At 45.6% G+C, this 24,541-nt stretch overlaps 1 protein-coding gene across 1 annotated transcript in view; it reads right to left on the reverse strand.

Annotated features, from left to right (window-relative positions):
- DPYD (dihydropyrimidine dehydrogenase) overlaps positions 1–24,541 on the reverse strand; it is a 605,351-nt gene that overhangs the window by 327,254 nt on the left and 253,556 nt on the right. Inside the window, exon 12 of the mRNA XM_054384577.1 lies at positions 5,379–5,563. Coding sequence (XP_054240552.1) covers positions 5,379–5,563 — 185 coding nt within the window. The remainder of the gene's footprint in view (positions 1–5,378; positions 5,564–24,541) is intronic.

The raw sequence follows: 24,541 nt of genomic DNA on the forward strand, positions 1-24,541 counted from the left end.
GTGGCTTTGAAGTTCCAATCTTTGACATGGACTTGGTTTGGTTGAGAAATCTTAATGGCACAGTTTCATTCTGACAGAGGCTGACTGCAGTATTTATAGATCCTGGTGTTAATATAGAGTTGGCAGTTTTGGAAATGGTTACCTGGTCCTGTAACTAAACCACAATTGGATAGATGGTGTGTCATGGTAGGGCCATGACATGGCCCAGTACAAACCCAGACAGGCCTTAAGATGTCTAGACAAGGTCCCTTTCTCTCCCCTCCTTCCTGCAGAAAGACAGGGCAATGAGGGAAAAAGAACAAAGGGGACAGGACTCCTGCCTGCCTGGTAAACAAGTTGTTTATCTGGGGTGAGAGCATGAAGCTGACCACTGCTCCCCAGAGACAAGGTCTTTGTCTCTGCCTTTTATGGCTATAGCCTGGCAGAACACCTTCCACCGGGCAGCTACAGGCTAGCTTCAGTGCCCCATTGGACCAATAGGTCACTGGCCAGCTGTATATAGAGGTTGAGCCAGATGTATATAGAGGTTGACCTGGTAATCGCCTTTGCCTTGTTCAAACCTTGCTTCAAACTTTGCTTTAAGCCTTGCTTAAGCCTTGCCTTGCTTTCAAGCCTACTCGGACCTCTCTTGTAGAAGCTGCCTCGAGTTGCCCTGCCCTACCTCAAGTGCCTGTTCCAGACCCTGGGACATAGCCACGAGCCATACCCAGCAGCTGGAGCAGCCATGAGCCTAGAAGCCAGATCCCCCTGGCCTGCTCCCCCTTGCCACCAGAGTGGTGCCGTGCCTCAGTTTCCCCCGCAGGAGCCAAGCCAGCTCCCGTCGTGAGCAGCGTCGTTCACTGCCTGCCGTCCGCTGCAGCCAGCCCAGCCTGGGCCCAGGCGCTGAACTCTCCTTGCCGGCAATCTGCCAGCGCCCGACGAGAGCGCCCCAGAGCTGACACAGCAGCAGCAGCAGCATCCCCCACGGGGGTCAAACCAGCTGTGAGGAATCAATTCACTGCCCTAGGGGTTGAAAGGTTCTGATCCAGCCTCCCCCCGCTGTAACTGAGCACTGCCTGCTCTCGGGGACCTTCTCCTTCCAAGTGACTGCCTCCCAGTTTGCATAGAATTGTTTGTGTCTTGCCCAGAGACTGCATCTGCCCATTCTAAATAGATATCCCAACCCTACAAGGATCCTATCCAATCAGTTCTGGCAATTTTCATTAATAAAGGGTTACTAATATTTTATTAATACCTGCTTGCCATAGCGTTTATTACTGTTGTAAGGGCAATTAATAATTCCCCTTCATGACAACAGGTATTAGTACATTTATTTCAATTTAATGCGTGCTCCATTCAGACACAAGAAAGTTGCTTGCCTTAGAGTCTCAGGGCAAAGTGATAAAGTAATAAGTTAGTGTGTAAGAGTGTGGGGGGGGGTCATTTAGTATTGGAAGCTTCCAGAACCCAGGACTGTGAATAGAGAGCATGCATGCACATGGGCACAAAGGCATACACATACAGGCACGCACACAAAGGCATGCACACATAGGCATGCACACAGAGGCATGGACATATGGGCATGCATACATAGGCATGCACACAGAGGCATGCACACAGAGGCACACCTATCCCTATAAACCTCAGGGTGTGGTGGGTTGAAAATTCCCAACGTTAAATTTGGCAGACCAGCTCAGTGGGAAGCAAATGAAAGCTGTATTTACAAGCTGAACTGCAATCTACAATGGAATGCAATGAAAATGTACAAAATATAGAATAGTTACAATATTTACAGGGGTTTACAATTGATAAACAGCACAAGGATCCCCCTGGTCAAAGACCACAGGAGCTGCTAATAGATTCCCACTCCCTTCCCCTCTCTCACCCCCCCTGTACAAAAGGGACAAGTGAAAGACCAGAGAGACATTAGACTTAGTCAAAACACTGCAGCCAAAGTCAAGCAGAAGCCAGCAGAAGCACAAAGTTAGTCTTTCCCAGCCTGAGGAAGCAAGAAGAAAGAGGGATTGTTTTGGGAACTAAATCTTATGGTAGATACCTCTCCAGTGGGATTGTTTTGAATTATCATTACTTTCCTTTCTACACCCAATAGTGATTTATTTACAGCTTACCACTTTCTGTTCAAGATCTGTGGAAAAAAATTAGAGGCATAGCCTAAAACTACCACAATCCCCCCCTTCTAACACAGTCCTTCTCTGATCAACCTCCTTCAAAGACACTCTGTCCTCTACTCACTAACACTTCCACCAGGTCCAGAGACTGGTGAAGAAAATTGCCAAATTACATCACTCTGCACCAAAGCAACCAGATTTTACAAGGGCTGCACAGCCAAACAAATGCCCCTGGGCAACCCATTCGTCTAACAGCTGGAAAGGTGACACTTGACATTTGGAAACCTCCCTGTGAAGATTGCTGTAAGGCTTTCCCATTAGCTTCCTGGGGAGACTGTAAGGTTGAATAAGCTGCCTTGAAACAGGCAAAGGGTAGCAGAAACGTTCTAATATCACAAGCCTTCTGGATAGAAAATTCCAATTCTCAAGCCATGACAATTTAGATATTTTTTCCAAAGTATTAAATACATTCCAGAGGGGGAAGAAAAAAGAAAGACAGAAAGACAGACAGAAAGACAGACAGAAAGAAAGAGAGGAAGAGAGGAAGAGAGGAAGAGAGGAAGAGAGGAAGAGAGGAAGAGAGGAAGAGAGGAAGAAAGGAAGAAAGGAAGAAAGGAAGAAAGGAAGAAAGGAAGAAAGGAAGAAAGGAAGAAAGGAAGAAAGGAAGAAAGGAAGAAAGGAAGAAAGGAAGAAAGGAAGAAAGGAAGAAAGGAAGAAAGGAAGAAAGGAAGAAAGGAAGAAAGGAAGAAAGGAAGAAAGGAAGAAAGGAAGGAAGAAACGAAGAAAGGAAGGAAGAAACGAAGAAAGGAAGAAAGGAAGAAAGAAAGAAAGGAAGGAAGGAAGAAAGAAAGGAAGAAAGAAAAAGAAAAGAAAATGGAAAAAAGGTAAGCTTTGAGGAGGAAGCAACATCACAAAGGAGGATTTTTAAGTGATGTATTTCTAGAGGTTAAAGAGGAAAGAGGCAGAAGGTGGAGAGATCCCTCTCTCCCCCTCATCACAGTTACCCAAATTCACTGTGCACTAAGAAATGAAGCAAGCAGGTCAGGGATTAAAGATGTTTCACACTCAGCATTTTCATAGGGTCTAAGAAGGCAGGACACAAGCAGAGCTTTAGAACAAGTGAGAAAAAATATGCACAGATACTAACAACAAGCTTCAGCCAGAGTATTTTTAGGAAGCAAAATCAGACCCCAACAGCATGGAATTACACAAACATGCAATCAGAGAGTCTTTGAGCAGATGGATGGGGGAGAAAGATACCGAGCTGTTACAGTCCCAACTTCAGTTGTTCAGATCACTTTTTGTGGGAGAATGAATCATGGATCATGTTTCTAAAAAGTTCCTTGAACTATGGAGACAGCTTCTGTCAGTTGGTTTGCCAGACACAGGCTGTGTCTCCTCTCTCTGAAGGCTCCTCTGCAGCCCCTCCAGACTTTGTGCTCAGTCAACAGCAGGCAATGAGCATCAAAAGGTGTGGCAGTTTTAGGCTGATGCCTAGGAAACTTTCCCCAGGTTTTGAGCAGGGAGTGGTAGAATGTAAATAAATCACCATTGGATGTAAAGGGAAAATAATGAGAAGGTCTAAATCACAGTCTCACAGTATATCAGAGGTTGGAAGGGACCTCCAGAGATCGTCCAGTCCAACCCCCCTGCCAGAGCAGGATCACCCAGGGGAGAGTGCACAGGAATGCATCCAGGTGGGTTTGGAAAGGCTCCAGAGAAGGAGACTCCACAACCTCTCTGGGCAGCCTGCTCCAGGGCTCTGTCACCCTCACTGCAAAGAAGTTTCTCCTCATGTTGAGCTGAAACCTTCATTGTTCAAGTTTGAACCCATTGGTCCTTGGCTTATCACTGTGAACCACCCAAAAGAACTTGGCCTCCTCCCCTTGACACCCACCCCTCAGCTATTGATAGACATTGATCAGATCCCTCTCAGCCTTCTCTTCTCCAGACTAAACAGCCCCAGGGCTCTCAGTCTCTCTTCACAGGCGAGATGCTCAAGTCCCCTAAGCATCCTCCTGGCTCTCCAGTGGACTCTCTCCAGCAGGTCTCTGTCTCTCTTGAACTAGGGAGCCCAGAACTGGACACAGGATTGCAGCTGTGGTCTCAGCAGGGCCTGGTGAGAGGTAGAAAAACTTCCTCTAGAGTAACGAGGTAGAAGAACCTCCCTAGCCCTGCTGGCCACACTTTTCTTGCTGCACCCCAGGATCCCATTGGCTCTCTTGGCCACAAGAGCACATTGTTATTCCATGGAGAATATTCCACCAGCACTCCAAGGTCTTTCTCTGTGGAGCTGCTTTCCAGCAGGGCAGCCTCTAACCTGTCCTGGTGCCTGTTATTTCTCCCCTTGGTCTGATAAGTAACATAAAGCGAGTTGTATAAACTAACTCTTTTTGGATTCTTCACTCTAGCAGACACCAGCTGGTTGCTTTTGCTTGGCTGTTGCTGACCTTGGCTGTGTTCTTGTTGTGGCTAAGTACTAACAGCTACTCTCTGCTCTTCTCTTTCTCATTCCCTTGTCCAGGGTGGGGTAAGGGGGTTGAGACGGGGAAGCTGTTGGTAGCCCCCCCTGGTTTTGTCCAGGGGGGTTCTTGTGTTGTTTATAAATTATAAATACCTGTAAATATTATCTATTTTGTACATATTCATTGTATTTCATATTTCTAGATTGCAGTTTTGCTTGTAAACAGAGCTTCCTTTGCTTCCATCCCACTGAGCTAGTCTGGCAATTTTATTTTGGGGGTAGTTTTCTCCAAATTACTTGGGGGATAATTTCAATCCACCACTAAAAGGGAACAAGCAGTTACCAGGTTTCTCAAGTTTGCACCCTTTAAACTCACACTACTCAGGTTTGAGGGTCAGGCACCTTTAAGAAAACCAAAGTCCTCCAAAAAACCAGAGAGTCCTTAGGGACAGACCTGGCCATCCCAGGATATTGAACCTGTTATGCTATTCTGATTTCTGGTATCACACTATTTAAGGCAGTGCCTAGCTGATATCTTTCTCTTCCCCTCTCTTCTCTCCTCCTCTCCCCCTCAAGAGGGGTGCTGGCACCTCTTCATCTCATGGTTTGTGTGGGGGATGGCTTTTGCCTGGCAGGGGGAATTTTGAGCTGCATTACAAAGCCTGGTGGGCCTGATTCTAAATTCTATGATTCTAAATTGGGAAAGAGAAAGATGCTAATGCTAGCCCTAGTGCTAATAATGCTAATAATAATAATGCTAATGCTAATAATAATGCTAATAATAATACCACCACCACTGCAATCACCTGTATGTATCTGTGCATGTGCCAGGATGCTTGCTTGCCATCATTCACGGACTCCACGGTGGTGTTGGCAAGCCCTCCGATGTCGCCGCCTGCGAACACCCAGGGTTCACTTGTTTGCATTGTTTCTGGATCTACTTCAGGCAGACCCCATCTGTTAAACTTGATAGGTGCCATGGCCTCTCTGACTGCAATTGAAGAGAACAACACATGTGTTAATAAAGAAAAAAAGCAAACTGTTGCTAAAAGTCTGTCAGATATATATCCATAGAATCATAGAATCAGTCAGGGTTGGAAGGGACCACAAGGATCATCCAGTTCCAACCCCCCTGCCATGCCCAGGGACACCTCACACTACAGCAGGCTGGCCAGAGCCTCATCCAGCCTGGCCTTAAACACCTCCAGGGATGGGGCCTCAACCACCTCCCTGGACAACCCATTCCAGGCTCTCACCACTCTCATGGGGAAGAACTTCTTCCTCACGTCCAGTCTGAATCTCCCCACTTCCAGCTTTATTCCATTCCCCCCAGTCCTGTCACTCCCTGATAGCCTAAAAAGTCCCTCCCCAGCTTTCTTGTAGCCCCCTTCAGATACTGGAAGGCCACAAGAAGGTCACCTTGGAGCCTTCTTTTCTCCAAACTGAACAGCCACAACTCTCTCAGTCTGTCCTCATATCAGAGCAGCTCCAGCCCTCTGCTTATCCTGGTGGCCCTTCTCTGGACACCTTCCAGCATGTCCATATCCCTCTTGTAACAGAGGCTCTAGAACTGGCTGCAGTACTCCAGGTGGGGTCTCACCAGAGCGGAGCAGAGGGGGAGAATCCCCTCCCTGGCCCTGCTGGCCACACTTCTCTTGCTGCAGCCCAGGCTCTGCTTGGCTCTCTGGGCTGCAAGTGCACATTGACAGCTCCTGGTGAGCTTCTCATCCACCAGCACCCCCAAGTCCCTCTCCTCAGGGCTGCTCTCCAGCCAGTCCCTGCCCAGCCTGTATTGATAACACTTAGAGAATTAGCCTCAAGTTCTTTCACTTAGATGGAAATAGACAGTGAAAATGAAAAGTGTTTTTCTACACATAAACACTTTTTTGTTGGGCTAGCTAAGGTATGTGACCACCATCAGGACTGGCAGAGAAAAACCACAACACATTAAATGGAACAGAAGGTTGGTAGAATGGGAATAGGCATCAGTTCCTTTGTGCCTGCACAGCCAGGCTTGTGTAGAAAACAAAGGTCCACAAGCAGTGGCTGGCTCAGCACAGGCCCCTGAAATAATTGGTGCTGATGTGCTGCTGGTCACTCCCTGAGAACAAGCTGCATATCCCAGGAACCACGATTCACAGAGTCATTCTCACTGGCATTATTCATCTCCCAGAAGGAGAAAAAACAAACAAACAAACAAACAAACAAAAAAAAAACAACAAAAAAGTGCAGCCCTTCTGAAAATCATATCAATGAACAATATTAACAAGGGGAAAATAAATTTTCTTTCTTTCCTTCCACCCACAGCTCAAGGTGCTTTCCTCCTGAACAACCTCCCTTCCACACACTCCTTTGTGCTACACAACATACCATTTGTGACATTTAAAACAAAGAAGAAAGAAAGGGGGAAAAAATATTCCTGCTACAATTTCTAGAAATTAATTTAGATCTCCAGAATTTGCTTCCCACATTTACAAACCCTCCTGTCAGAAATGATCCTCTGCTATTTCATGGTTTTTTGATGGGTCATTAAACCTACTGAATGTTCTCAGGTGGAACATTTGACCACCAGGAACTGTTCTCTTTATCACAGTACCAAAGTACATTAGAGGTTGGAAGGGACCTCCAGAGATCATCCAGTCCAACCCCCCTGCCAGAGCAGGATCACCCAGGGCAGTCCACACAGGAATGTATCCAGGTGGGGTTGGAAAGTCTCCAGAGAAGGAGACTCCACAACCTCTCTGGGCAGCCTGCTCCAGGGCTCTGTCAACCTCACTGGAAAGAAGTTTCTCCTCATGTTGAGCTGAAACCTTCTGTGTTCAAGTTTGTACCTGTTGATCCTTGTCTTATTACTGCACACCACCCAAAAGAGCCTGGCCCCCTCCCCTTGCCCCCCACCTCTCAGCTATTGATAGACATTGATCAGATCCCTCTCAGCCTTCTCTCTCTTCTCAGACTAAACAGCCCCAGGGCTCTCAGTCTCTCTTCACAGGGGAGATGTTCAAGTCCCCTAAGCATCCTCCTGGCTCCCCCTTGGACTCTCCCCAGCAGGTCTCTGTCTCTCTTGAACTGGGCAGAGATGTGTTGGCTTTATAGACATTCAATTTGGGAAAGGATCCCTTTCAATACAGCCAAAACCATCCTGACTGGAAGCTGGGAACATCCTAAAAGCTCTGTTTGAAATCTATTATGTATAGCAAGAACAAAACCGTGAAACCACAATCAAAAGGAAAGACTTAAATGGAGCATTTGTATTTTTTCACTGCATTTTCTGACTTATTTCAGAGCATGCATTAAGAGAATCTGATTTGTTTTTTTCATGTTAGTGAACAGCACATACAGGTGTGTACAATAGTAAGCCAAGGAACAACAGGTACAAGCTTGAACAGAGAAGGTTTCAGCTCAACATGAGGAGAAACTTCTTTCCAGTGAGGGTGACAGAGCCCTGGAGCAGGCTGCCCAGAGAGGTTGTGGAGTCTCCTTCTCAGGATACTTTCCAAACCCACCTGCATGCATTCCTGTGCAGACTGCCCTGGGTGATCCTGCTTTGGCAGGGAGTTGGACTGGATGATCTCTGGAGGTCCCTTCCAACCTCTAATGTACTGTGATCCTCTGATTACTGCCCTTAAAAGTAATGCAGATGTGAAAATATGGAAAAAAAAAAATCACTTTTTTACACATCATGGTACTACACAAATGGCATTAAACACAAATATGCTCAGAGGGGAAAAAAAAAATCCTGCTCCATATTAACCTGATTTTTGTTACACAAATAGCATTAAACACACAAATGTGCTCAGAGGAAAAGAAATATCTTGCTCCATATCAAGGTGATTTTTTGTTACACAAATGGCATTAAACACACAAACACTCTCAGAGAAAAAAACCATCTTGCTCCATACCAATGTGATTTTTGCTCTGCATTTTGAAATTATGTTGTGATGATCACAAAGCCACTTTGAAGGAGCTTCATGACAGAGAGAGAAGCAGGTTTTCAATAAATATTTGCAGCAAATGTTGATGGCATGTATCAAAATAAGGCTGGGGGGTGGATGGGGGTTAGATAGCTTTGTCTATGGCAACTGAAGGTTCTGCAATAAAATGCAGCTGAAAATTGCAACATCCCTTGGGGACACACCACTAGCAGATGCAGATTGCCAAGGTCAATTAAACTGATGTAGCTGTGCTGTCAGAGATGTAAAAGAGAAACCTGCCAGTTTAAGACAAGAATATTGCTCCAGCATGAGGGCAAAGTCACAGCGTTCCCCCAGCACATCCCTGAACCCATAGCAAGCTTCAGATGCAGCTCTTCCTGCACATCACTGGGATGGAATTTGCTTCCCAGGTTTTGTATCTTCCTTCACCTCCAAATCATATATTAAGACTGTAATTCAAAGTATAATTAGGGGCAAAAAAGAAAACCTTAACAGGAAGCAACATACAAACATTGTGACCTACTTGTCCCTCCTGTGCTCTCCTCCTTCTCCCCCTGCCCCCAGCATATAGAAACATGTAGCTGGAGGATGAGCCTCCAAGTCTTATTTTTAGCAGCTGGCTAAGAAGCCAGAATCACCAAAGATGGTTTTAATCTGAAAGACTGTAGCAGGTTTTCATACCAGACATATTTGATCTATCTTCAAGACCTATTGCTAGCACAAGCCCTCCCACCCAGCATATAGATGTGGCTTAGCTTGGCAAATATACATATATATAATATATATATATATATATTTGAGCAGTAGCAGAATCAAAAGCTTATCATTATTTCCTTCAAATATCACAGGCTCACAGTATATTAGAGGTGGGAAGGATGGAGGATCAAGAGATCATCCAGTCCAACCCTCCTGCCGAAGCAGAATCACTCAGGGGAGTCTGCACAGGAATGCATCCAGGTGGGTTTGGAAAGTCCCCAGAGAAGGAGACTCCACAACCTCTCTGGGCAGCCTGCTCCAGGGCTCTGTCACCCTCACTGGAAGGAAGTTTCTCCTCATGTTGAGCTGAAACCTTCTGTGTTCAAGCTTGTACCACTTGTTCCTTGTCTTATTAGTGCACACCATCCAAAAGAGATTGCCCCCCTCCACATGACACCGACCCCACATTGATAGACATTGATCAGATCCCTCTCAGCCTTCTCTTCTCCAGACTAAACAGCCCCAGGGCTCTCAGTCTCTCTTCACAGGGCAGATGCTCAAGTCCCCTAATCAGACTCATGCTAAAAAACCATACCAAACACAACCTTCAGCCTGGAAAATCAGATTATTGCTTTGTTTGTTTGGGTCTGGGGTGATTTCTTTCTTTGTTTGTTTGTATTCAAAAGAGAAAGTGCTGATAATGGCTGATATCAATTTTATTAAGAATGCTTCAGTAATATTTAAAGAATCACAGAATTGTCAGGGTTGGAAGGGACCTCAAGGATCATCCAGTCCCAACTCCCCCTGCCATGGGCATGGACACCTCACACTACAGCAGGTTGCTCACAGCCACATCCAGCCTGGCTGCAAAAACCTCCAGGGATGAGGCTTCCACCACCTCCCTGGGCAACCTGTGCCAGTGTCTCACCACCCTCATGGGGAAGAATTTCTTCCTAACAGCCAATCTGAATCTCCCCACTTCTAGTTTTGCTCCATTCCCCCCAGTCCTATCTCTTCCTGACACCCTCAAAAGTCCCTCCCCAGCTTTCTTGTAGCCCCCTTCAGATACTGGAAGGCCACAAGAAGGTCTCCTCAGAGCCTTCTCTTCTCCAGACTGAACAACCCCAACTCTCTCAGTCTGTCTCCATAGCAGAGCAGCTCCAGTCCTCTGGTCATCCTGGTGGCCCTTCTCTGGACACCTTCCAGCACCTCCAGATCCCTCTTGTAACAGAGGCTCCAGAACTGGACACAGAGCTCCAGGTGTGGTCTCAGCAGAGTGGAGCAGAGGGGGAGAATCCCCTCCCTGGCCCTGCTGGCCACACTTCTCTTGCTGCAGCCCAGGCTCTGCTTGGCTCTCTGGGCTGCAAGTGCTCACTGCTGGCTCCTGTTGAGCTTCTCATCCCCCAGCACCCCCAAGGCCTTTTCTTCAGGGCTGCTCTCCAGCCAGTCCCTGCCCAGCCTATATGTGTGCCTGGGATTGCCCTGACCCTGATTCAGGACCTTGCACTTGGTTGTATTGAACGTCATGAGGTTGGCTTGGGCTCACCTCTGCAGCCTGTCAAGATCCCTCTGGGTGGATCCCTTCACAATACACTAATTCTCTTTGTGTTTCAGAGTGGCTATACTCAAGGAAAACTTTCAGGTTCTCTTCTATGTGGCATATAGAGGATAATTTATTGCACACAGTGGTCCCATCTCAGTATGTGGTCCAGACAGTTCTCACAAGCTACATATGTGCAGGCTTGTAAAGACTTGTTTGGCTGAGAAAGGCAGGGAAACGTGGTGCTGCAGGGCTTGGTGTCAGGGATTTAATAGAGGACTTGTATCTCTCAGACAGGACTGAACCACAGTCAAAGGTGTTAGATGGAAACATGCTAGAGGAGATGCAGGTTTTCAGAAGAAACTGGAAATTCATCTGAAAAACTGGAAGCAAACCTGGAAGTTCTGACTACTGCTGCTTACTGTAGGGAGGGTTGGACTGGATGACCTTTGGAGGTCCCTTCCAAGCCAGACCAGTCTGTGATTCTTTCATCTGTGGAAAACCAAGGTATTAGCCATCCAAACCTAGATCAATTACATTTCTCAAATCTATCTTTGGATTGTTTTGTGCCAAAATGGCTGTCTGGACAAAATTATACCAAAAGCTTCTGGAGGGTGCAAAGAATGCTCAACATCTCCTCACCCGAAACATCTTGCCAGGCCCTGGGGATTTGTGTCTGCCTGATCAGAATATTTTAAAGCACATTTTCCTGGTGGCAAGGCTGGCATGGTATCCAGCAGCCGTTCCCTTCTGTCTTTTCCATAATCTCCAAGATTTAGGTTAAGCAAAAATAAGGGCATGATTTAAAAGCCTCTTATATAAGAGTTCCTAATGCTTTCACAATTTGAATTTGGTCTCTGTGACAACTGTGAATCTGAGGGGACCACCTCCTAGCTCACCTGCAGGCAGAAGGGGAGAACTTTGGTCTTCACAAAGGGAAGTCTCTTTTCTGCTCCTTCAAGGTGAGAGAGCCTGAGAGCCAAGCCTAGCCTGAGAGGACATGACCCTGACAATTGGTTCTTTCATAGAATCATAGAATAAGTCAGGGTTGGAAGGGACCACAAGGATCATCCAGTTCCAACCCTCCTGCCATGCCCAGGGACACCTCACCCTACATCAGGCTGGCCAGAGCCTCATCCAGCCTGGCCTTAAACACCTCCAGGGATGGGGCCCCAACCACCTCCCTGGACAACCCATTCCAGGCTCTCACCACTCTCATGGGGAAGAACTTCTTCGTCATGTCCAGCCTGAATCTCCCCACTTCCAGCTTTATTCCATTCCCCCCAGTCCTTTCACTGCCTGATAGCCTCAAAAGTCCCTCCCCAGCTTTCTTGTAGCCCCCTTCAGACACTGGAAGGCCACAAGAAGGTGTTTGACAGTGAGCAATAAATGAAGCAGGCACCTAGTGGGTTTGTGCATGATATGGGGCAGGGGTAAAGCCAAGCTCTGCCTTTAAAATCCCTTCACTCTCATACTCCTTTAAAGTGTAAAATTAACAGAACTTTTCCCTGGAGAATTCAAAGCACAATCCTGTGGCTGTGCTGCCTTTCCCTCCATATCCTGGTGAGATATTCTATACAATTTGAAAGATCCTTCTGGATGAAAGCCGACAGACAATTGAATTATTCTGATGCTATTAAGTGATGCTCACATAAATAACACCGAACAAAAGGACAGTTCTGAATATATATTCAAAATCTCCTACACTCACAGGGCAAACAAACACAAATGGAGAAGCAAAGGCAAATTACAGCACTTACAAAAACGATATTAAAATATAAGTGAATGGGGGGGAATATTTTAATTAACAAAACAAATCGAATGGAAAAGATTCCTCAAATAAAGCTTTATAAGTGAGTCTGTGTGTGTTTGACTGCCATGACTAATTATGTATCCATGTACTGTGTGTTCAATTTGGGCTTATTTAAATAGCAGAAATGCTCATTAGCTGCAGCATATCTGTGAAGCTTCAATAAACAGTTTAATGGGTTTTATGTTTAACCAATTTCATAAGTTCCTTTAATTTTAGCTTTAGTAGCTCATTAATGTTATTTTTGATACCCATCTCAGAGAGTTCCTTTACAGTGAAAAGTAGCATCACTTCAGAAAAATACAAATAAGCTGCCAGTTTCTTCATCTCAAATGTAAAGCCACAGCTGCCACAGGCATCAAGAAACTGATTCACTGCTGACACTGCCCAGCCGAAATGCCCAGCACAGAAAGGCACAACCACAATTCCCCCAGGCTTTGCCCCTCCTGCATACTGAACTAGGATGTAAAAGCAGTGTGACTGGATCAGCATGGAGTCACAGAGTTAACCAGGTTGGAAAAGACCTTCACGATCATCAGGTCCAACCTATCACCCAACACCATCTAATCAACTAACCCATGGCACTGAGTGCCTCAGCCAGGCTCTTTTAAACACTTCCAGGGATGGTGACTCCACCACCTCCCCAGCCAGCACATCCCAAGGGCCAATCTCTCTTGCTGGGAAGAATTTCTTCCTCACACCCAGCCCAAACTTCCCCTGCACAGCTTGAGACTGTGTCCCCTCCTTCTGCTGCTGGTTGCCTGGGAGAAGAGACCAACCCCCACCTGGCTACAACCTCCCTTCAGGGAGTTGTAGACAGCAATGAGGTCTCCCCTGAGCCTCCTCTTCTCCAGGCTGAACACCCCCAGCTCCCTCAGCCTCTCCTCACAGGGCTGTGCTCCAGACCCCTCCCCAGCTTCGTTGCCCTTCTCTGGACACCTTCCAGTCCCTCAACATCTTTCTTAACCTGAGAAGCTTAGAACTGGACACAGGACTCAAGGTGTGGCCTAAGCAGTTCTGAGCACAGGGCAGAATGACTTCCCTGCTCCTGCTGGCCACACTATGCCTGATGCAGGCCAGGATGCCATTGGCCTTCTTGGCCACCTGGGCACACTGCTGGCTCATGTTCAGCTGCTGTCAACCAGTACCCCCAGGTCCCTCTCTGCCTGGCTGCTCTCCAACCACTCTGTCCCCAGCCTGCAGCACAGCTTGGGGTTGTTGTGGCCAATGTGTAGAACCTGGCACTTAGATGTGTTCAATCTCATGCCCTTGGACTCTGCCCATCTCTCCAGCCTGTCCAGGTCCCTCTGCAGAGCCCTCCTATCCTCTAACAGATCAACTCCTGCTTCCAATGTGGTGTCATCTGCAAACTTACTGGATGGACTCAATCCCCTCATCCAGATAATCAATAAGGATATTGAACAGGATGGGGCCCAGCACTGATCCCTGGAGGGCACCACTAGTGCCTGGCTGCCAGCTGGCAGTGGCACCATTCACCACCACCCTCTGGGATAAATCTGTGCCCAGCAATGCTAGGAGAGATCCCTGCTGCATACTGGGACTGACTTTCTTTTCTGCTTGTAACCAGCAAGCAAATGTGTACTGATGCCTATGAGATGAGAGCCCAGAACTCTTGCTCTAAGCTTTTAGAAGTCATCACCAAGCCATCTTTGGATACTGGAAATTGCTGCACTCAAACTCCTTCAGCAAACCTACCTGGGGAGAAAATTCCTATAACAAATGACAGAGCAGAACAACTCCTACCTGTTTCACTAGGAATCTTTTGACACTATAGACATTTCAGTTTTCCATGGCCATTTTTTTAAAAGGCCTAGTGACTAAAAGTCAAGGCAGATGCTGTGCTACCAGGGAGACACCAGCTCACCCCTGCCTGCACTCCCAGCTGGGGCAGTATAGCCACCTCTAGCCTTCCCTCTTAGTCAAAGCTTTGCTGCTTTGAATCATAGAATCAGTCAGGGTGGGAAGGGACCACAAGCATCATCCACTTCCAACCCCCCTGCCATGCCCAGGGACACCTCACACTACATCAGGCTGGCCAGAGCCTCATCCAGCCTGGCCTTAAACACCTCCAGGGATGGGGCCTCAACCACCTCCCTGGACAACCCATTCCAGGCTCTCACCACTCTCATGGGGAAGAACTTCTTCCTCGCATCCAAAGTCAAAGGTCAAAGTTACCTAGTTGTCTGAGAAGGCTGTATAAAAACCCATGGCATCCCTTGCCAAGCTTGCTGCCTTCTGTACCATTTGAAGAAAGGAAAACCAAAAAATCTTTGTCACCTATGAGCTCAGAGCCCTGCAAGCCTTTTCACTTTTTCCCTAGCAAATGCCTTCTCAATCTACAGTAATAAATATCAAGCAGGAGTGGGTTGGGCAAATGTATCTTTGCATTTAATTTGTATCTTTGTATTTAATTGAATAAATGTCTATCAATATCTGAGGGCTGGGGGTCAAGACAGGCTCTACTCACTTGTACCCTGGGATAGGACCAGGGGGAATGGATATAAAGTACAGCACAGGAGGTTCCACCTCAACATGAGGAGGAACTTCTGCACTGTGAGGGTCCCAGAGCCCTGGAACAGGCTGCCCAGAGAGGTTGTGGAGTCTCCTTCTCTGGAGACTTCCAGCCCTGTCTGGATGTGTTCCTGTGTGACCTGTGCTGGATTCTCTGGTCCTGTTCTGCAAGGGGGGTTGGACTGGAAGATCTCCAGAGCTCCAACCCCTGACATCTTAACAACTATACTGTATGCTCTGCTATGCCTGCCAGGGTTTGCTACCACAGTTTCCAAGCCAGGCAACAATTCTACTAAAAGAAAAACAAAATACCTGAAAGCTGCTACTGATTTCCATAAATAACTGTTTTCCCATTCAGTTACCAGGCAATACCCAGACACTATCAAAAATTTAATGAAACCTATTTTTGCTCATAAATCACCTACTATTTCTAGGGTTTTTTTGCACAGGCAGTATTTGAAGTTTGCTTGGATATGGGGTTGGACCTGATGATCTCTTGAGGTCCCTTCCAACCTCTGATATACTGTGATATTTTTCCCATTCCTTTTTTCAGGTGTCCAGGAAAAATAAATCAGCCATCAATATGTTAAGATGCAGTGTTCTGGTAAAAGGGAAGCCTTCCTTTTTAACTGCTGCTTTGGTCCTCTGTTCTGCACTGCATTTTGCAGTGTATTTTGACCAAGCATAGTATTTTCCATATTTTCTCTGTGGTTCTCCTCAGAAATTCAGGAAAATAGATGAGAAGAAGGATGTGTGGTCCAGTGCAAAATTCTGCAGTCCAAACATTCAGTTCTTTTGCTTATTCAGAACAAAACAAATAAGAAAATGGTTGTTCAAAGTTTGGACTTCAGCTGTGCTGCTGTTTTAAGGAGTGTGGCCACTTAGGCTGGGTGCCTCCAACAAAAAGAAGCCCCAGAGCTGAGACCTCCTGTGTCCAGAGTGTCCAGAGTGTCCAGCCCAGGATGGGGACACAGGCAATAGTCTATTTCTCCCCAGAAATCCTGCACCCTTATACCTCTGGCTGCAAAGTTATTGTCTCTCTCTTTCTTCCCTCTCTGCTCCCATGGTATCAGTAGGAGAGCATCCCAGGCCTCTTTGGCCTGAGCAACTTTTTTTTCCCCTGTGCAATCTAATGCCAGGGTAAAAGGTAAGGAGCAGTTCAGGCCTGGCCAGTCTGAAACCAGCCTAGCAGTGGGGAGGGGAAGAAGGAGCCCTGGGGTTTTGGTGAACCCCAGATGGGGAGAAGAGCAGTGCTGGGGTTTTGGTCTGGTGTAAAGGAAGTTGTGTGGTAAGATTAGGCTGGGGATTCCTGTGAACTTTCTATGCTTTGCTATGCTCACCACTATGCTCTGTAGGTTTTGTAGCCTATGAATTGCTTTTCCATTTACCCTTTCCATGACTCTCCAATCCCTTCGTGTGAGCCTTATTCTTTTGCCCCTTTTGGAGCCATAGAGCAATCTGTCCTGCTCTGACCTAGGACAGAAACCAAACAGTTATTCTCATTTTGTAGTCAGTTTATTGTTTAGGAACTGGACACTGAAAATAACACAGGTCATTATTTACTCAGGTGACTCAGCTGCAATTCCTTTTCTGCTCTCTGGGCTTGCTGCTGCCCTTATAGGCCAGCACAAATCTTCTGTAAAGGAATAATGATGGCTGCCTTCTTACATGGGAGATTTCTCACCTTTGGAGAGTCAGGTGAGGATTGCTTCAAAGCCCAAATAATGCTCCCAAGAATGTTTTGCATACTTGGGTGACCAAACAGTGTAAAGGAACTTTGCTATGCTCACCACGATGCCCTGCAGTTTTTGTAGCATATGAATTGCTTTTCCATTTAACCTTTCCACAATTCTCCAATCCATTTGTGTGAGCCTTATTCTTTTGCCCCTTTTGGAGCAATAGAGCAATCTGCCCCACTCTGAACTAGGAGAAGGAGGATGATGAGGGCTTGTGTGCAGTGCTAGGGAGAACACAGAGTTACATTTGTGTATGCTGAATAGTTCCAATTTGGGATACTCACAGCAGATATTTCAATTAATTCACTAACACATCCCAGACCTCCAAAACAACAAACTAACTAAGAAGAAGAGCAGGAACACGAGGAGAGGTACAACATTCTCTCACATTTCTTTGTTTTTATGGGTCAGTTATGATGGCTTGAGGGATTTGATAAGCTATGCAGTAAAAAAAAAAAAAACAAAGGCAGCTTGTGCTTGCAAAAAAAAATGTATTTTATTTTTTTAAAGAAGCCAAACATTTCCCTAACTCCATCTGCAGTGGTTTGATGTAACAACTTGCTGGGGGTTCTGTTACTGGTTTCAGTAAAGTGATAATGTTCTTAAAATAGTCTAGAAGGCAACCCTCCTGCTTTGCCTATTAGCAACTTCCAGAGCATAAAATGGATTTAGGAGCTCATTCCTTTAAATTGATGATGCATTTATATGATTCCCAATGGGAGCATGAATACCTTACCAGTACTGTTGCTCAAAACCCCACAATCAATAATTTATTTTAATGAAACAAACAAACAAAAAAACTAACTGCCTGCTGTGAGTACATGGAATTTCAGTTGTAAATGTCATAGGTACCACGAAAGAATAAGAAACACCTTGCTGAGGAAAATAGACCACGGAAAGCTTTCTAATCTGTGGGCTATTTCTTCTCCTAACAGCAGTCATCCACATCTTGGTGAACAAAACTTCCAAATAAGAGCATCAAGGCAGCCCCGAACAATTTGCTGAACTGGAGCTAAATCTGATCTCAGTCCCTCTAGTTTTCACAGCATTTTTTCTAATCTTATATCAGTTGTACCAGCATTTAACAACATTCATAACAAATAGGACATATCCTAATAGCTTAGTCCCTACTAATACTTCCCTCAGGTGCCTTACAAAGTAGTTCAATTGACTGAGCTCTCTGTATGAGCAACAATTAACATGTTTATTCAATCTGCATTCTCAGTCATCCAGCCATAGAATAATTCAGCCTAGAAAGGCCCTCTGGAGGTCACCTAGGTCATCACCAGATCAAGTTTCAAGTCAGATTAGTTTCTTCATGGCACTGCCCAGTTTTGAGTTCCTCCAGTGTTTTCATCTTGATGGTGGAGAATATCTGAATATCTCCATCTCTTCAAGACAAAAATGAACTTTCTCTTCTACAGCAAATGCTCATTTCATAGAATCACAGAAGCACAGAATTATAGAATCAGAATCACAGAATCATAGAATCACAGAATCACAGAATCATAGAATCACAGAATCACAGAATCAGAATCATAGAATCACAGAATCATAGAATCAGAATAATAGAATCATAGAATCATAGAATCACAAAATCATAGAATCACAGAATCATAGACTCACAGAATCATAGACTCACAGAATCATAGACTCACAGAATCATAGAATCACAGAATCACAGAATCAGAATAATAGAATCATAGAATCACAGAATCATAGAATCAGAATCATAGAATCATAAACTCATAGAATCACAGAATCATAGACTCATAGAATCACAGAATCAGAATCATAGAATCACAGAATCACAGAATCATAGAATCACACAATCACAATCATAGAATAATGGAATCACAGATTCATAGAATCACAGGATCATAGAATCAAAGAATCACAGAATCACAGAATAATGGAATCACAGATTCATAGAATCACAGAATCACAGAAATACAGAATCATAGAAATGACTTGAGTTGGAAGGGATCTTAAAGATCATCTAGTTCCACCCCCCTTGCCATGGGCAGGGACACCTTCCACTACATAAAATTGCTCAGCTCTCCATCCAGCCTGTTCTTAAACACTTCCAGGGGTGAGGTGTTCACAACTTCTCTGGGCAACCCATTCCAGTGCCTCACCAATCTAAATGGTCCAATCAAATCTACCCTGCTCTAGTTTAAAAACATTGCTCCTTGTCCTATCACCACCTGCCCTTATAAAAATTCCTCTTCAACTTTCTCATAGCCTCCTTCAGGTACTGGAAGGCTGGTGTAAGGTTTCCCCAGAGCCTTTTCTTCTCCAGGTTGAACAGCCCCAACTCATTCAGCCTGTAATCATAGAATCATGTCTGGGGCTCTCACTTTGTTATGTATGCTGAGATAGCCTGGGAATTTGGTTGCAATCCAGCCCAATGGTGACAAGAAAATTTGACTTTCATTAAGTCAGCTTACTAAAAAATTCAGGATTCAAAAGCAGCTGAAATGCTGTGCTCAGAATAAACACTTTTTTTTTTTCTGTCAAGTCTTAGTTTGTTTTTTTTTTTTTTTCACTTTTGCAGCTTCCAAACCCAACTCCTTGCCTTTTCCCTTGGAATTTGATTGCTACTGCTAGTAGCAGTTTCACCAAACACAACAGCCTGAAACAGAGGTGCATTTTTTGCCCCCGAGGTAAAGGACTCTCTGCTTTCACAATTAGCTCACTGCACCACTTTGTTCTCCTCCCAATTTAAGTTCCTATTTAAAAACCTCACAACAGCCAATTGAGAGAGAACTAAGAGACACAAGGATGGCAGGGTGTAAGCAACTGTGATAGTTTTAGGCTGATGCCTAGGAAAATTTTCTACAGACTGAGGAGAAAAATGGCAAAATGTAAATAAACTACCATTGGATGTAAAAGGGAAAATAATGATAAGGTCGAAATAATCCCATTGCTCTGATAACTAACATGAAGTGAGTTGTATAAACTAACTCTCTTTGTGCATCTGGGTAGAGGCAATCCCAAGCACAAATCCAGGCTGGGCAGGGACTTGCTGGAAAGCAGCCCTGAAGAGAGGGACTTGGGGGTGCTGGGGGATGAGAAGCTCACCAGGAGCTGTCAATGTGCACTTGCAGCCCAGAGAGCCAAGCAGAGCCTGGGCTGCAGCAAGAGAAGTGTGGCCAGCAGGGCCAGGGAGGGGATTCTCCCCCTCTGCTCCACTCTGCTGAGACCACACCTGGAGTACTGTGTCCAGTTCTAGAGCCTCTGTTACAAGAGGGATATGGACATGCTGGAAGGTGTCCAGAGAAGGGCCACCAGGATGAGCAGAGGGCTGGAGCTGCTCTGATATGAGAGCAGACTGAGAGAGTTGGGACTGTTCAGTCTGGAGAAGAGAAGGCTCCAAGGTGACCTTCTTGTGGCCTTCCAGGATCTGAAGGGGGCTACAAGAAAGCTGGGGAGGGACTTTTGAGGGTGTCAGGTAGTGATAGGACTGGGGGGAATGGAACAAAACTAGAAATGGGGAGATTCAGACTGGACATGAGGAAGAAGTTCTTCCCCATGAGAGTGGTGAGTGCCTGGAATGGGTTGTCCAGGGAGGTGGTTGAGGTCCCATCCCTGGAGGTGTTTGCAGCCAGGCTGGATGAGGCTCTGGCCAGCCTGCTGTAGTGTGAGGTGTCCCTGGGCATGGCAGGGGGGTTGGAACTGGATGATCCTTGTGGTCCCTTCCAACCCTGACTGATTCTATGATTCTTTTTGACTTCTTCACTCTAGCTTATACCAGCTGGAGGCTTTTGCTTGGCCGTTGCTGATCTTGGCTGTGTCGTTGTTGTGGCTAAGTACTGACAGCTACTCTCTGTTCTTTTTCTCTTGTCCAGTGTACAGGGGGAGGGGGGGGAGGGGGATGAGGAGGAAGCTGTTGATAACCCCCTGGTTTTGTCCAGAGGGGTTCTTGTGTTGTCTAGATATTGTAACTATATGTAAATATTGTATATTTTGTACATATTCATTGCATTTCATATTTCCATATTGTAGTTTTGCTTGTAAATAGAGCTGCATTTGCTTTCCAACTGAGTTGGTCTGGCAATTTTAATGGGGGGGGGGGGGTGGGTATGGAGGGGGCAATTTCAACCCACCACAGCAACCAAAGAAGTTCAACCTTTTAGCTGCAGCAGGTTTTAATGGGCAAGCAAAAAGCACAGTCAGTCCTTTATCATAAGGGCTTTGAATCACAACCAAGCAACTCAATTACATAGGCTAGGGATTGATTTTCCATGTGAGGCTCTAGGAAACCTTTCAAAAAACCTAAACAAAGGATGTAGAAAAAACAAAAGCAACAGCACTTCCCCACATTCTCAGTCAGCTCCACTATAAGAGTAGTTTATCAATCTCTTAAAGATTGGGGGAAAAAAAATAAGTAAATATTTATCTTCTTCTCCCTGCTTCCTGAAGGTTAGATTGAGTCCCAAATCATGACCAATACAGATCACAGTATCACAATACATTAGAGGCTGGAAGGGACCTCCAGAGATCATCCAGTCCAACCCCCCTGCCAGAGCAGGATCACCCAGGGCAGTCTGCACAGGAATGCATCCAGGTGGGTTTGGAAAGGCTCCATTGAAGGAGACTCCACAACTCCCCTGGGCAGCCTGCTCCAGGGCTCTGTCACCCTCACACCAAAGAAGTTTCTCCTCATGTTGAGGTAAAACATTCTGTGTTCAAGTTTGAACCTCTTGTTCCTTGTGTTATTACTGCACACCATTGAAAAGAGCCTGGCCCCCTCCCCTTGACACCCATCCCTCAGCTATTGACAGACATTGGTCAGATCCCCTCTCAGCCTTCTCAAGAGTAAACATGCCCAGGTCCCATCTCCAAGTGGAAGGGGTGTCTGTTGTCTCAGGGATGTACACTGTACCTCCTATGCCCTTTAGAGCAGGAGGCAACTGCAGGGCAGGAGGCAGCCCTGCACAGCCAGCACTGTATGTGTGTTGTTGCTGGGTGCAGTTGCTGTCTAGATTACAGCCTGTCCCAAACCAAGAGGAACACAAACAAGCCAGGAATGCTCCCTCACATATTCCTCAGGGGATCAGGCTGATCCTTGTTTTTTACTGCATGGGTTCAGACTCTTCTCATGGCTGTATGATAGTTTAACTCCATACACAATGGGACTGGAAGCACCTAGTAGCTCATTCAGATTACAGACAGTAGCTTGCTCAGATTCTGCTGATGGCTATGTTCTAAATTCTTCAACAGGACTTACAATTTATTTTCACTAACCAATGTTTTGTCTTCCCATGAAGTCACTACTCTTTTGGTACAACTTTACCAATAACTCTATAAAACCTTACTATCAGAACACTCATTTCTTTCACTTCATTAAAGCATACAGAAAAGGCAGATGTGAGCAGTCATACATTTATATGCCTGAGGTATGTCCACAAACACTGCTAGACTCTGCTTAGGTACTTACAGTTGTCCTTGATTGAGAAGATTCACAAAATCCCATGAGATTCACAAAATCCCCAGGAAGGGCTGGGCTGAAAAGAACCTAGCCCCCAGGTGGACAAAGAAACCTGACCCAGGTGGGCAGAGAGACTTAGTCCCTCCTCCCAGGGGGAGGGGTCCCTGCATCAAAGTCTATTCCACTCACATGTCCTGTCCACAGCCTATTTAAGGGGAGACATTTCCTATCTCTCTCTCTCTCTTGCTCCTTCCCTCACCTGCCTGAGACACTGTTCCTGCTGTAACTACGTGGTGGGGTCTGTTCCATCCTGCTCCAGACCCCCAAGGACTGCATCTAAAGAGAATCCTTTGCCAGCTGGGCCTGGGTTTGTATATATTTTTATTTACCCTTTTTCCTTATACATTTGTAATGTTCCTTTTACTCCAATGCCTTTTATATTTTGTCAAACTTACCTTTATACTTCCAAATTGATTCAAGACTGTTTCTTTCATGATTTTACCTCTCTTTTCTCCTCCTGCCTAATTTGCTTTTCTCTGCTGGGATAAAGGGAGAGGGGAGGCAACCTAAATCTGTTCCATTTGGGCTTTTGGACTCCAGGCAAGCTTAAACCATAACATCCCATTATGCCATGAAATGTTGAAATTCCCATCAGCACTGGCAGAAGCAGCACCACATTACTAAATTTTCTGGTGAGGTGCACTCTGAGGCACTTGCAAAGACTTTTCTCAAAGCATTCATACCCAAAGGACCATGACAACATGCTGTGGCTTAATTGGGTGGCACAACCATGCTCTGGAGAGGTAGGCAGTCTGATCACTAAGGCTTTCAGAACCTGCTATCCTTGATGAGTATCTCCAGGCTCAACACCTATTCATTTTATCAGTTTTTCTTCTGCTAAGTCAGTGGTTTGTTTGTTTGTTTGGGGTTTTTTTGTTACTTTCAGGGCACATTTGAAGCATGTTCCTGAACTCTTTCAATCTTGCCTACTGCCAGAGGAAGACAGTCTGAGCTCTGCTGTTGTACTCATGTTCTTCAGCTCTCCTTTTGCTGCACTGTCATGAGTTGAGTTGAACCGGCTGATGATAGTCACAGTATCATAGAATCATGGAATTGTTAGGGTTGGAAGGCACCTTAAGGATCACTGAGTTCCAACCTCCCTGCCATGGGCAGGGACACCTCACACTAGATCAGGTTGCCCAGAGCCTCATCCAGCCTGGTATCACAGCATCACAATAGATTAGAGATTGGAAGGGACCTCAAGAGATCACCCAGATGCCAAAGCAGGATCACTTAGGGTAGTTCACACAGGAATGCATCCAGGTAGGTTTTGTAAGTCTCCAGAGGAGACTCCACAACCTCTCTGGGCAGCCTGCTCCAGTGCTCCGTCACCCTCGCTGTAAAGACGTTTCTCTGAGTGTTGAGCTTAGAAGTGCACACCACCCAAAAGAGCTTGGATCCCTCCACTTGCCATAGTCAATACCATCCTGCCTCATGCCAGCTTCAAAATGAAGTTGCTGGCTAGGACAAAGTGTCCTGGGGCTTGAAGTTCAGATTGTAACATGAGAGACTTCCTGCTCTGGTTGCTGCTTCTGCTTTCTGGGTTTGTGGTGTTGGTCTTTTCCTCTGGGCTGGTTCCTGCATGCTTGGGTCTGGGAACTGTTTTACCCCTGGCTTCTGCTGCTGCTTCTGCATTTTGCTGTGCTTTTCTGCAATCACTGAAGTAAAAGTGCAGTGGATCATGTCCAGTAAAACTCTGTATCTCAACCCAGAGTATTCTTATGTGTCACTTTTCCATCCTGTCTGTGAGGGGCTTATCAGAGTGGGCTATGTTAACCCAGGACATACATGCAGGCAATTTGTTCAGTCTCTAAAATGCAATCTATATGCCAACTAGTCTTTAATATGAAACTACTTCATTTTTAAGGTCACAGATTTTAAAGTACAACTCAATTATGAGCCAATCTGAGGCAAGTACAGGTGAATTGAACACATACTGGATATGAGAGAGAGACTCCACAGTTCTCTCAGGTGTGCACAAGAAATGATCCCTAGGCCAGCTGAACCAGAATGATGAATTTATGTTAATTCTTGCTTAATTTGCTGGGTTAAAAAGGGAAAAAGAAAAAAATTCAGAGATCAGATTAATTCAGTTAAAAGTTGTAGTACAAGGAGTTTCTCATAAGTGAAGAAATCTCCAAGAGTATTCTTTATGATTCCATTTGCATTAAGAAGAAAGATACATACTGAGCAACCACACCTCTGAGTTCCTGATCTATACAGCAA

The sequence above is a fragment of the Indicator indicator genome, chromosome 10 (assembly GCF_027791375.1).
Source record: "Indicator indicator isolate 239-I01 chromosome 10, UM_Iind_1.1, whole genome shotgun sequence".
Classification (NCBI taxonomy): domain Eukaryota; kingdom Metazoa; phylum Chordata; class Aves; order Piciformes; family Indicatoridae; genus Indicator; species Indicator indicator.